Genomic DNA, 13,936 nt, shown 5'->3' on the forward strand with positions numbered 1-13,936 from the left:
CACATCAGTTTCATCATCCAAAATATTATTGTCACCGTGATATAGTTTCTACTTATTGTATGGATTAAATGAAACAATACATGTGAAAGCACCTAGCAACCTTGCACATAAGAAGTGTTATGTGGTGAATGACCGCCTTTGGTTCAGGTAATGATCCTGAAGTCCCAGGATCAAGTCCCACATGAGGGTCCCTACTCAGCAGGGAGTCACCATCTTCCTCTGACCCTATCCCCTTTCAATTTTCTCTTACTCTCTCACTCTCTTTTAAATAAATTTTTAAAAAATTTAAAAATTTTTTCAGAGCAATATCCTCACCTTATTTTTAATATAATTTTATTTTTTCAGTGTTCCAAGATTCATTGTTTATGAACCACATTCACTGCTCCATGCAATATGTGTCCTCCTTAATACCCATCACCCAGCTGACCCATCACCCACTCCCTTCCAAAACCCTCAGTTTCTTTCAAAGAGTCCACAGTCTTTCATGATTCATCTCCCCCTCCAATTTACTCCAATTCACATTTCCTTTCCTTCTCCGAATATTCTCCCTATTATTCCTTATGCTCCACAAATAAGTGAAACCATATGATAATTGACATTCTCTTCTTGGTTTATTTCACTCAGCATAATCTGCTCAAGTCCGGTCCATGTTGATACAAAAGTTGGGTGTTCATCCCTTTTGATGATGGGGTAATATTACTGTTCAGTATATGGACCGTATCTTTTTTATCCATTCATCTATGAAGGGCCTATTGGCTCTTTCCACAGTTTGGCGATAGTGGCCATTGCTGCTATGAACATTGGGCTACATATTACTGTTACATCTGTATCTTCAGGGTAAATACCCAGTAGTACAATTTCAGGGTGATATGGTAGCTCTATTTTTAATTTCTTGTGGAATCTCCACACTTTCCAAAGTGGCTGCACTAACTTGCATTCCCAACAACACTGAGTGTTCCCCTTTCTCTATATCCTCTCCAACACTTGTTGTTTCCTGTCCTGATAATTTTGACCATCCTAACTGGCATAAGACAGTATCTCAATGTGGTTTTGATTTGAGTTTCCCTGATGGCTAATGATGATGAGCATTTTTTCCTGTGTCTGTTAGCCATTTGCATGTCCTCTTTCGAGTACTGTCTGTTCATGTCTTCTAGACATTTTTTGACCTGATTATCTGTTTTTTGGGTGCTGAGTTTGAGGAGTTATTTATAGATTTTAGATATCAGCCCTTTGTCTTAGCGTCATTTGCAATATCCTCTCCCATTCCGTGGGTTTCCTCATAGTTTTGTTGACTGTTTCCTTTGTTGTGCAGTAGATTTTTACCATGATGTAGTTCAAAAGTTCATTTTCGCTTTTGTTTCCTTTGCCTTTGGACACATGTCTTGAAAGAAGTTGCTGTGGTGGATGTTGAAGAGGTTATTGCCTATGCCCTCCAGGATTTCAATGGATTCCTGGTTCACATTGAGGTCTTTCATCCATTTCGAGTTTATCTTTTTGCTTGGTATAAAAGAATGGTCGAGTTTCATTCTTCTATATGTAGCTGTCCTATTTCCCCACGACCATTTATTGAAGAGACTTTTTTCCCCTGGATTTTTTTTTTTTCCTGCTTTATCGAAGATTAGTTGACCATGAGTTGAGAATCCATATCAGGACTGTCTGTTCTGTTCCATTGATCTATATGTCTGTTTTTGTGCCAGTACCATGGTGTCTTAGTGATCATAGCTTTGTAATATAGCTTGGAATCAGGCAACATGATGCCCCAAGACTGGTTTTTCCTTTTCAACATTTCCTTGGCAATGTGGGGTCTTTTCACATTCCAAACAAATTTTAAGACTGTTTGTGCCAGCACTTTGAAAAATGCCTGTGGAATTTTGATCGGGATGGCATTGAAAGTACAGATTGCTCTGGGCAGTAGAGAGATTTTAACAATGTTTATTCTTCCAATACAGGAACATGGAAGGTTTTCCCATCTCTTTGTGACTTCTTCAATTTCTTTCATGAGTGTTTTCTAGTTCCTCCAGTACAGATCCTTCAGCTCTTTTGGTTAGGTTTGTTCCCGGGTATCTTGTGGTTCTTGATGCTCTAGTAAATGGAATCGATTCCCTAATTTCCCTTTCTATATTTTCATTGTTAGTGTATAAGAAAGCAACTGATTTCTGTTCCTTGATGTTGTATCCTGCCACATTACTGAATTGCTGTATGAGTTCTAGTATTTTGGGTGTGGAGTCTCTTGGGTTTCCCATATAAAGTATCATGCCATCTGTGAAGAGAGAGAGTTTGACTTCTTTGCCAATTTGAATACATTTGATTTCTTTTTATTGTCTGATTGCTGTTGCTAGGATTTCTACTAGGATTTCTACTGAACAACAGTGGCAAGAGTGGGCATCCTTGTCATCTTTCTGATCTCAGTGAGAAGGCTGTCAGGTTATGCATAGAAGAATGATATTCACTGTGGGTTTTTCATAGACAGATTTTATGAAGTTGAGAAATGTTCCCTCTATTCCTACACTCTGAAGAGTTTTAATCACAGAAGATGCTGCATTTTGTCAAATGCTTTTTCTGCATCAATTGAGAGGACCATATGTTTCCTCTCTCTTCTCTTATTGATTTGTTCTATCATGTGTATTGATTTGCAAATGTTGAACCAACCTTGCATCCCAGGGATAAATCCCACCTGGTCATGGTGCATAATCTCTTTAATGTATTGTTGGATCCTATTTGCTAGAATATTTTTGAGAATTGACATCCATATTCAACAATATCTTCTAGTCCTCACTCTCTCTGTCCACCCCCTCAGGGATCCCAATTATTCTGACATTGGATGTTTCATGGTGTGATTTATTTCCCTAATTCTGTTTTCATGGCTTTTAAGCTATTTGTTCTAGGTCTCCTCCTGATACTTCTTTTCTATTCAGCTTGTCTTCTAGATCATTACTTCAAATATCTGCCACATTTACCCTAGCTGTTAGAGTATTGAGATTAGATTGGAACTCATTGATAGAATTTTTAAGTTCTGCTGGATCAACTCTTACTTCTGTCCTTAGAGATTCTTTTTTTGCCACTAATGGTCTTCTCCAACCTAGCCATTGTCTGGATAATTGCTACCCTGAATTCTATTTCCAACATATTGTTTATGTCCATATCCAATAGTTCTGTGGCAGAAGTCACAGTCTCTGAATTTCTCCTCTCTTGGGTGCTCTTCCTCTTAGTCATCTTGGTGAGAGATGGTTGAGGGGATGTACACTGGATATATCAAGCATGATCTAGTCAAGGTGCACCTTGGACAGTTTTGGAGCAATTGGAAATCCCCACCAAAAAAAAAGAAGAAAGAAAAACAGAGAGAGAAAGGGAGAAAAAAGGGGGGAAAAAAACCCAGCCACAATGAGCCTAAAAGTAAGATTTACATAAGTAAATGTAAGTAAGTAAGTAAGTAAGTAAGTAAGATTCACATAAGTAAGACTTACATAAAAGAAGACCAAGAAAAGAAAAAAAAAAAAAAAAAAGCAGCCAAAATGGGCTCCAAAATAAGATTTATACAGTACATAAACATAGACAACTATACATAAACACTGACAAAATAAGATGGGAAGGTGTTTATAAACTCTTGATATGGGTGAGGAAGGTTATTTTAGTTCATCCTTAGTGTATCTTCTTATTTTTGTTAAAGGACTCAACTTTCCAGAGATACAGGGAAATTAAATCTGGTTTATATATAATGATAGTATTGAATGGGGTGGGGAAAGACTACATTGAAGCTTATATCTATCTATCTATCTATCTATCTATCATCTATCTATCATCTATATCTATATCTATCTATATATACATATTTTTTAAAAAAGAAACGTATATGTAAGAAAAAAGTTCAAGGTAAAAAGTTATTATGTAATGTGCTGTATTAAACATCGAGTTGTAGTGGTGAGTTATTTTAAAAAATAACAAAATAAGAATGAGAACAAATTTTTAAAAATTGTGTTTATGAAATGTACAGGTTTGGGGGTAATACTGGGGTCTTAATATATTGTTTTCCCCCTATTGTTGGGGTTTTACAGTTTTATGGAGATCCTGTGGTTATTGTCCTCTTGTTCTTTCAGCTTGTCTTCTGGGTGCAGGTTCTGTGCATTGTTTTTCAGTCAGTCTTGCCTGGGCTGAGTTGCCCTGCCACCATCAAGGGGCTGGGCTCTGTGAAACCAGCTTTTCAAGCTTTTGTCTGGAGGCTTTTGTTCTTACATGGCTTTTTGTGGCTTTTTGGAGGGTTAGTGCAAAGTAAGCTGTCCACACCCAGACCTCTGCCTCAGAGAGAAGTCTCAGTCTACTCCTCTCTGGATTATTCAGAATACACAGACTTCCCCTTTGCAAACTCCATTGAACACTGCAAACTGCCACGCATTGCCTGCTCCCACCCACCACCTTGGTAGTCATCCTGAGGCCCACACTTATCTCTGTACCCCAGTGCCCTAAAACAGTGAGCAATATTGGTCCAGCTGAGCCTGATTCTGGTGACTGTTGTTGCTGACTGTCTGGAGTCCACGCCCATCCTGGGTACACTCAGACCCAGTGGTAGTGCAGGTCATGGAAGGCTGTGGGCCCAGGGACCTCAGGTAGGAGCTTTTACAACGATCTCTCAGTTGTGGGTAGGGGTGTGCCCAGTCCCAGTGGTGGTACAAGAAGTGGAAAGCTGCAGTCTCAGGGACCAATGGCAGAGCCCCTGTCAGTCTCTCTCAGGGTTGGGCAGGTGCAAGCTGTGACCACCCTTGAACCGTGGACTTAGGTTTGTGCCTGTGGCTGCCCAATTCTACCAATTGCTCCTCAAGACCCTTTGTTCTTTTTGTGTACTTTTAACCAGACTCCAAGTTAATGATGGTCTGCAAGCACAGGACACTTTAATATTGTTGTATTATTTCCCAATGTGTTGCTTCTGGTGGCTCCCTCCCCTTCTGTTTATCCTCCGATACCACTCTGAACACTCCCACTCTGCTTTACCCCTCCACTGATGATCTTCTGCCCCTGTAGAGATCCAGAAGTGTATAATCTTCTATCTCAGGCTGATTTCATGGGTGTTCAGAGTGTTCTAGTAGATATTTAAATCACTTTAGGGGACTAGGTGAAACAGGGTCTCTTACTTCTCTGCCATCTTTCCCAGAGTGCCCTGCTCATTTTTAAAATGAAATGTTCAGAGGGTCCACTTTTCATGATTTTACTTGATCAGGAAAGAAAAACAATTATATATCTTTCAAGAATATTCTTCTCAGCAGCACAGTCCTTCTCACTTTAATCTTGCTCAACTCAAAGTATAACCCACCAGCAATGAGTTACAGGGCACAAAATGGTGTTCATTTGATGGAGCCGAATCACAGCTCAACCTGAAATAGTAATTTGGCTACTGAGGTTTTAGTATGATATTGAGGTTTTCAGATTTGAATTTTATATACCAGAAAAAGGTGAAGTGTCATTAATAAAGCTTGGGTGAGGTTCACATGTATAAAGTTTCTTTCATTCTACAAAATGAATACATTTCTTTCCATTAGTAAAGCTGTTCAGCAAACTTTATTGCAGTCCTAGTGAATGCCAGGCTGGAAGGGATGCAAGATGAACTACTATCCCAATGAGGATCATTACCCTAATGCAAATAGTCTTTTCCTAATCACTTGGGGTTCCTTATGATTCAAGTATGATTCAGGCGTGGTGTCCCAATGGCACCCCATTGATGCAGACACCAGTTTAGACCTTGTGGGCAGCCAACTGAAAGTGCCTTAGCCCACGGTGATCCAGTAACTCAGTATATTCAGTAATGTCCCAGAATAAACATCACAAACCAAGGCTACAGAAGTCTCTTAAGAAGTAGCCAGTTTATACTTTTCTCTGTGATTCACAAGCAATTTTTAAGCAGTGAGAAACAAACACATAACAAGAACTGTAAAGAGCTTTCTATATACAAGTTTAAATTTCTGAAGTAAATCTTTGTCTTCTTGGAACGTTGGGGGAAAACTAAAGAATTCACATGCCTAAAATTGTAACACTCAGTTTAAGACTCCAAGTCACTAAACCAAGACTTAATACTTAACCCAAGTACAATTTCAACCCACCAGAAGAGTAACATTTACCAAGTCAACATGGGCATTTCCTGATCAGCCCCAGAAAGATTCCTGATGGATCCCCTCTTTCACTTTGGGAAGGTGACCTTGCCTAAAACAATGGATTCTTTGCTAAGAATTTTCTTTTGCTACTCCCTCGCTATTGTTAAAAAGGTTTCCTTTCCTCTAATCCTTTTGAGTCCCCCTCTACTCCTAGATGGGATGCTGAGTGATTCATTAATAGACTGATTAATAACACTATTAGATTTTTAACATTTACTTGGTTCCAATTTTTGTTCTTTAACAGGTTTGATGGCTGTGACAGAATCTGAAATGGACTCCCAGGGACATTCAGAGACAAAGCGAAACACAGTGGTGGTGACCGTGAGTCCTTTGAATTCACGATTTTACTCACCTGATCCAATGGCTGTGGGTGAGTTCTTGGCTATATGCTCCACTCTCTTTTTGTTCAAACTCCTATTGTAATTGATTTTGCTTTACAGGGCAGGCCAGCTTGGGCTGGCAGAGTGTTATGCTTGTGTTAAGTCGAGGTAGCATGTTTTTTTTTCAGCTCTGTTGAGCTAGTATATTTGCCCAGAAGCCAACTGACTTGGCACACAACCAAGCCCCTAAACTTTCAGACCGAGTTCCCCAGGTGGAACCCTCAGGAAGTGTCTGGGAGAATTGGTGTTGCACAAGAGTCTTCTTTGGCCAGAGCTCAGTAACATCTCTTACAGGCCATACACTAATATATGCATAATTTTTAGTCTTTGGTGTAGACCATGAGTTGTGGGGCAGAGGGAGAGGGAAAAGCAGACTTCCCACTGAATAGGGAGTTTCAAATGGAGCTTGATCCCAGAACCCCAGGATCAGGACATGAGCTGAATGCAGATGCTTAACAGACTGGGCCACCTAGGTGAGTCCAAATTACAAATCTAAAACTCCTTTTGTGTTTTGAGGGATTGGCTTGGTAACCACCAGGTTGGAGACCTCAAAAGTACAAAACAACTACCATTGTCTAACCTGTCAGGTCCATAATTCTGGAACAACTGCTTACTTTCTGGAGGCTTCCTGCCTGCTCCCTCTAGGTTCCTTGAACACCTGCAACTGGACTTCATTCCACTGCCAGTTGGTACATGTTGTCAATATGCCCTTGTCATTGTTTGTATATTTTCTGGGTGTGGTTAAGCCTTTCCCTATCAAGAGGCTGATGTCCTCATTGTGGCAAAGACATTGTTAAAAATGGCTCTCCCCTTTGGGAGACACCTTCTGTGATCTCCAGTGACTAGGGCACATAATTCACAGGGAACTGTCATATAATTCACAGGGAAAATCACAGGAGCCTTTAGGAACACCTTGCAAACTTCCTGGAATTGTCTGTGTACAAACTTCTGCTGATCCTTTGCATGTGAGTCCTCAGTATCTGTTGCTCAAGCCTGTCATCACCAGGTTATAGAAACCTTCTTAGAGCACAATTAAAGGATCCTCTCAGTCATAGGGTGCAGCCTGGTGATTAGGTATGTAAGACACAACATCAGAGCAAGATAGCCCTGGACATTTCTAGTAGAAGAGGGACATTGCCAAGTGTTCCTGCTATAAAACTACTAGTTGAACCTTGTACACATTCCATAGCTATGGAAGTCTCCACCTGATCCCTAGTCCTGCCCAGGCCCTGGTGTTTCTGAATCAAATTGAGGGACAGAGAAGTAGCTGACATCCAAACAGACTGATTTCATCTAGACAGGGGTTCAAAGCTTTATACTTTAAACATAAAGTATATTTATATTTTCTTTCCCCTCTTTTCTTTTCCTTTACTCTGTCATAGCCTTTATCTTCTCCTGTATGCCAAGAGGCCTAATCTCTGAAATCAGAGCTACCTAGCAAAAAATATAACCCTGGTCCTAATTTCTCTCAAGGTCAATAAGACATCTCATTGGTTGATTACCATAAAGTTCTATTGCGAGTTAATTAGGAATTACGAAGAAGCCACTGGGATTCACTCTTTTGGCTGGCCCTACTTCCTCGGTGAGGGATAATTATAAAGAAGTACAGTCAAGACCTTTCCCTTCATTCTTGAAGTTGCTGCAGAAACCCTCCTAAAGCAAAGGATAGCCTCCCCCCAAAACAAAAAACAAACAAACAAACAAACAAAACCCTTTGACTCTGACCAAAACAGTTCTTGAAAGTAAAACAGCCCTTGATTATGACTTGGCTGAGCAAGATGTATCTTTGCTGTAGGCAACACCATGTTCTATACCAAGTTGAACACTATTGGGACAATTGAACCCAATAACATCAGATATTGGTGCAAGCAATGTGGCTTAACAGAGTTACTCATTTAATAGGGTCTTTCTTACTTATTTGATTTTAATTGCTTGAAGTCTTGGGGACTATGACAAACATGAGGAATTATCCTGTTTAAAGGCATCATAATAATCTGCCTGGTGTGTTATGTCCTCTCAAAAGCTTTACATGCAAATTCAAAGCCAGTAATCTCAAGCAAATGAGCTAAGACTGGAACATTTCAACAAATAAAGAGAATGACCAACTCAAAAATTGTTAAAGTTGAAATTGAAACCTGTGACTATCACAAGGGTTAAGTAAAAAGGTTAAGACCTGTTAATATCACCCAGAGGAACAACAATTACTGTGAGAATGTCAGAGCAGTTGCTGAGAGTGGTGTTAATGCCTTCAATTTAGAACCCATCTCTCCGTTCAGCTGAGAGTCTGATCAAAAGGCAGAGTTGTTATAAAGGAAAACCACAGGCTCAAAATATACTCAGTTAGCTTAAGGCCACAAGTCATTAAAATCTTCACACCTACCCAGCTGCAGAGTCAACACCCAGAAGTGCAACCTTATTGAGTGGACATGGGATCTTCCTGGTCCGTACTAGGAGGTTTACAGGTTGTCCACCTCCATTCCCCATAGGAGGATGACCTTGCCTCAGCCAATGGTTTCCTTGCTGATAATTTCTTTTTCACTCCCTATCTTGAAAAACTTCTTTCTTATTGGCCTTTGAAGCTCCTCTCTACTTCCTAGATAGGATGATGCCTGACTCATGAATAGGTTTATAAATATAGCCAGTTAAATTTTTTAAATTATCCAGTTTTGAATTTTTGCTATTTCCCAGATTCCTAGCTTGTCCAATGACCAAATTCGTGTTAAACATTTATTTTATCTGACCTATGAGGAAGATCAAATGAAATTATGCCAGTGAAAATGTTTGTTGAAAACACAACATGGATGAATTTATTCCTATATTTGTTGTATTTATTTATATATTTTCCTAATACTAACAAGTTAGATTATAAGTCACCCCTAAGTTTTTTATTTCTACAGCTAACAGAAAGGAAGCAAATGAGCAAGGCATAAATTTAATGTAACCCCTTGGCTGAAGTATCCTGTTAGGTTTTGATTTCTCTAGTGTGCAGAGAAAAGTAAAAAGTATAGTAAGTTTCATGGTGAGAATTATGGTAAGGGAGAAGTTCCTGCGTATATGATGTGTTTTACTTAGCATTTCTGAAAGGAATGTCTCCATGTTCTTCTCATAGCAACAAAGATAATGAGCCATTTCTGTTAATGCAATTTTATAGCAGATTTCTAATACTGGTTCATGGAATTTTCTTTTTTTTTTTTAAAGATTTTATTTATTTATTTGAGAGAGAGAGAAAGAGAGAGAAGCAGATTCACTGCTCAGCAGGCAGCCTGATGTGGTGCTAGATCCCAGGACCCAGATATCATGACCTGAGCCAAAGGCAGATGCCCAACTGACTGAGCCACCCAGGCATCCCTGTTTTTGTTTTTGATAAAAACATGTATATATGTATATAAAAATAAAAAAGAAAATAGAAACGAAAAAGGGTAAAACAAAAGAGCCTTGCGACTCTCTCTTCCTGTATCCTGTGGTCAATGATCATTTTACTGATTTTTATCTTTGTATGTATGTTGGGTGTTTTTGTGTTTTAATTTGTCTTCTACACTATGGGTAAATACAACTCTTTTTTTGTGTGTGGTCAGATGGCTCTAAATGTGACTTTGTCTTCATTCTATCCCTGCAAACAAGTTCACATTCAGGGGCGAATGGGTGGCTCAGTTGGTTAAGCACAGGCCTTTGGCTCAGGTATTAATCCCAGCCAGGGTCATGGGCTTGAGCTCTGCATTGGGCTCCCTGTTTATTTTTTAATATTTTTAATTATTTATTTATTTGACACACAGAGAGAGAGAGAGAGAATGAGGAAAAGAGAGAGAGAGAGAGAGAGAGGAAATAGGTAGGGGGAGCTACAGGCAAGCAGAGGGAGAGGGAGAAGCAGGATCCCCACTGAGCAAGGATCTGAAGGGTGGCTGGATCCCAGGACCCAGGATCATGATCTGAGCCAAAGAAAGCCACTTAACCAACTAAGCCACCCAGGTGCCCCTGGGCTCTCTGTTTAGTAGGGAGTCTGCTTCTCCATCTACCTCAATCTCTTTCCCCTTCTCATACTCTCTTCCTTTCAAATAAATAAATAATTTATTTAAAATTGAGCATCTGTAATGAAAAGGTCATTTGCTAAGATGAAAGACTAAGATATCTGGAATAGATGGCGTTTGACAGTGTACGATGAGGAGTTATGTTAGATTACTATGGGGTAGCTTACAAGGTGCTTTTCACATGCTCTCACTTATCTAAGTGCCCACAACCATCCTTTGAGGGCTGGCTCTAACAATCACTGCTATGATTTTACAAGGTAGATAGACTCCTTAAATCTTATTTCCTTCCGGGTAAGATGGAGTCCTCCAAATTCAGCTTATATCAGTGTAACTAGGGGATCAGATGACATAATATATGTGAACTTTTAACACAGTGTCTGGCACAGTAATAATCATTTAATAGGTATTAGCTTTCATTCATACTGTTGTCATGTCTGCAAATACCACCACTCCAGAAAATCATGTGTGGTATCTGGGGATACTGAAACTTGTGTGATTTGAAAGGTAGGACTGCTTTCTTTTGCTTAGATGGGAAATTGACCTAAACCAGACCCCTTCCAACATGTAAGATTCTGCTGTGACTCTAAGGTTGGATGGATTCATCTTGGTAACAGCACTACAAGTCAACAGTGGGTGCTGAGGACTGTACAGCAGCCAGTTTCTGGTTATTTTTCCATTCAACAAGTTTGTATACAACACCTACTTTGCAGCAGGCAGCGTGCTAGGAGCTATGAGCACAGAAGGAAAACAAGATAGTCTTAGGCACTTACCCTCCAGCTGTGGGGGAAAAAAAGAAAGAAATGAATAATTCATGAAGTTCAACATCTTCATATACAGAAATACAATTTTAAATTGATTTACTGAATTACACAGACTCAGAACAATCAATTCTGGAATTGTGGGGCTCATATTAGTAAAGGCTCTCCTCTCTACTAATTGTTATCTATCATCTACCTATCTATCTATAACACAGACACACATCAAATAATGGATTTGAACAATTGAATAATACTTGCACTCATTTCTTTCAGAGTTTGCTGCTATTAACTCCACAAAATCTTACTTGATCAGTACTGGCCTCATCCCCATGGAATAGCCATCCTGATATATAGGTAGTGAACTTAGATTGACCCTGCCCCTTTCCCCAAGAGAAAGGCGCTTAGAAACAGAACCAGTGAAATACAGTCAGCTGGTGAAATATGGCCAGCTGGTAAAATATGGCCGAATAGCGCCCCCCCCCATAATGGAGCGCAAATACCAGGACATGTCAATCTTGGTGGAGATAATGGGCCCAGATACCAGGATGTGTTTGGCCAGGTGGAGACGTCCAATCAGTAAAAGCACACGTATTACCTCTCTACAGGCTAAGGAATGTGAGCCCCACCTTTCAGGCGCCAAACTAAGGTGCCAATTCTAGCCAAGGTGATAGGCTGAATTAAACGACTATCATAAGGTTGGGTGTAATCCGATTGGCCGACGTGTGTAACCTAGCTTGATTGTATGACGTTCTCTGTGCGCTACATTCTCATTGGCCAGGCTCAACTATATGGCTTTTACTCATTAACTGGCCTAGGAGGGGGTTGCCTTCCCTTTGTGAAAGGCGACGCCCACGGGTGGGTTTTGGTTCTCAGTGCTGGCACCAAATAAAACCCTGCTTAACTTTCACTTTGTATCAGTCTCATCCTTTTGTCCATGGACCCTTCATTTACATTTTCTGAACACACCAAAAATGATACAAATAACAACTAACTCAGTCATAGAAGATATAACGTGACATATGTGAAATGTCTAGCATAGGTATCTCACTTAGCTGTTAAACCGTAAGTACTAGCTCCTGGCATTTTCTCCTCATATGTGAACAAAGGTAATGATGAATAACTTTGGTTCTAGCCCTGCTGATCCAACCTCCGTGTCCAGTATCAAGGGACTTATGGACTGTAACCGTCATCATCACCACCTTCATTATCATCATCTTAATTTATAGTTTTGCTTAATCATTTTGATGTCTTTGTTATTTTTTGCATGTGAATATGCAGAATTATATAGAGCAGCTGAGAAAGTATTCTTAAATGATGTGTTGCTGGGATTGAAATCTGGCTTCTGGTACTTACTAGTTGCATGAAATCAGCCCTTCTCTCTCTGTCCTCACTTAATTTGTAAAAAAGGAAGTGAAAATAATAATAATAATCTCATAGTTTATTGAAAAATTAAATAAGGTTAAGCTTTGCATACAAAGTTGCCAAAATAAGTAACAGCTAGTTTGTACTTAGTGAATATTGCCTCTTACTCTTTCTTTTTTCATGAGTCAGATTTATAAGATCCAACACAATTCTGAAGTGTTACAAAGTCCAACAAAGTTGTAACTGTTTTAAGCTAATTGCTATCCCTGAAATTTCTACAGAACTTATATTGCCTCTTATTCTCACCTCGAAACATGGTAGGGAAGAAGGAATGTTAAAAGCTATTTATCACCAATGACTTTTTCCCATTGGAGTCATTCATTATAAACACAACCTTACTTTTTATTACTTGGGAATGTTCTAGGTGAATTTCAGGTGTTTGAGTGACTTGACCAGCAAACTCTGTCTGAGTTGTCTTGGGGACGGTGGTGGTGGAAATGGTGATGTAGGTGTTTATTCTCCAGTTGGGCTGGTATGAGTGTGTCACTTTAACCTAAGTCATCAGAAGTGTATACAGTCACCCCTCGCCCATTAACAAGTCCTAGCCTTTCAAAACAACACGTGAAATTAATGAAATGCTTCTTTTAGACACCCTGCAGCTGCAACTTGAGAACACATCTGCCTACTATACCTACCTCCTCCTCCTCCTGAAGAGCCTGTTCTACTCCATCTTCATCGTCATCTGTCTGCTTGGGAGACCAGCACTCAGTGGCATTGGGAAGAGTTCCTAATACATGGTGGCACAAGGTGTCACTTCTTGCCATTGGCTAGTGTTCCTAAAAGTATCTGCTGAGGATCTAGTGAGCCTTCTTTCTGAGATTGGGTTATTTCAGTTCACATGTATCTTCTTCTTGTGTCATTATCTGAGAACAGGCTTACAAACCCCTAGGCAAACAGAAGCTTTCACTCTGCAGCTAGAACAGATTCCGCCATGACTCCGGGTTGGGGTCAGGGGGCATCCACAGAGTCTTCTGCACCACCCCCTCGTTGTCCACCAGCTGGCAGTCACCTAGTCCCCATGCCTCTGGGTACAGCCACCATACACCTTACAACTGCATTCCTTGAACTCTTTAACCAGATAACTGCCTTGAAGACTTTATTTTATAAACCTAGGAGCCACCATGCTTGTTACCTCACATTTGTGTGTTTTTCATAATAGGCACAATAAAAGCAATCAAAAGCCTTCTCTGGCCTCTGTGTAATTTATTTAGTGC

At 39.9% G+C, this 13,936-nt stretch overlaps 1 gene segment (V, D, J or C); it reads left to right on the top strand.

Moving 5' to 3' along the window:
• LOC122904686 overlaps positions 1-13,689 on the top strand; it is a 53,641-nt gene extending 39,952 nt beyond the window's left edge. Inside the window, 3 exon segments of the C gene segment in view lie at positions 6,382-6,507; positions 11,574-11,618; positions 13,311-13,689. Coding sequence covers positions 6,382-6,507; positions 11,574-11,618; positions 13,311-13,453 — 314 coding nt within the window.
• Positions 13,690-13,936: the final 247 nt, after the last annotated feature.

The sequence above is a fragment of the Neovison vison genome, chromosome 4 (genome assembly GCF_020171115.1).
Source record: "Neovison vison isolate M4711 chromosome 4, ASM_NN_V1, whole genome shotgun sequence".
NCBI classification, from domain to species: Eukaryota; Metazoa; Chordata; class Mammalia; order Carnivora; family Mustelidae; genus Neogale; species Neogale vison.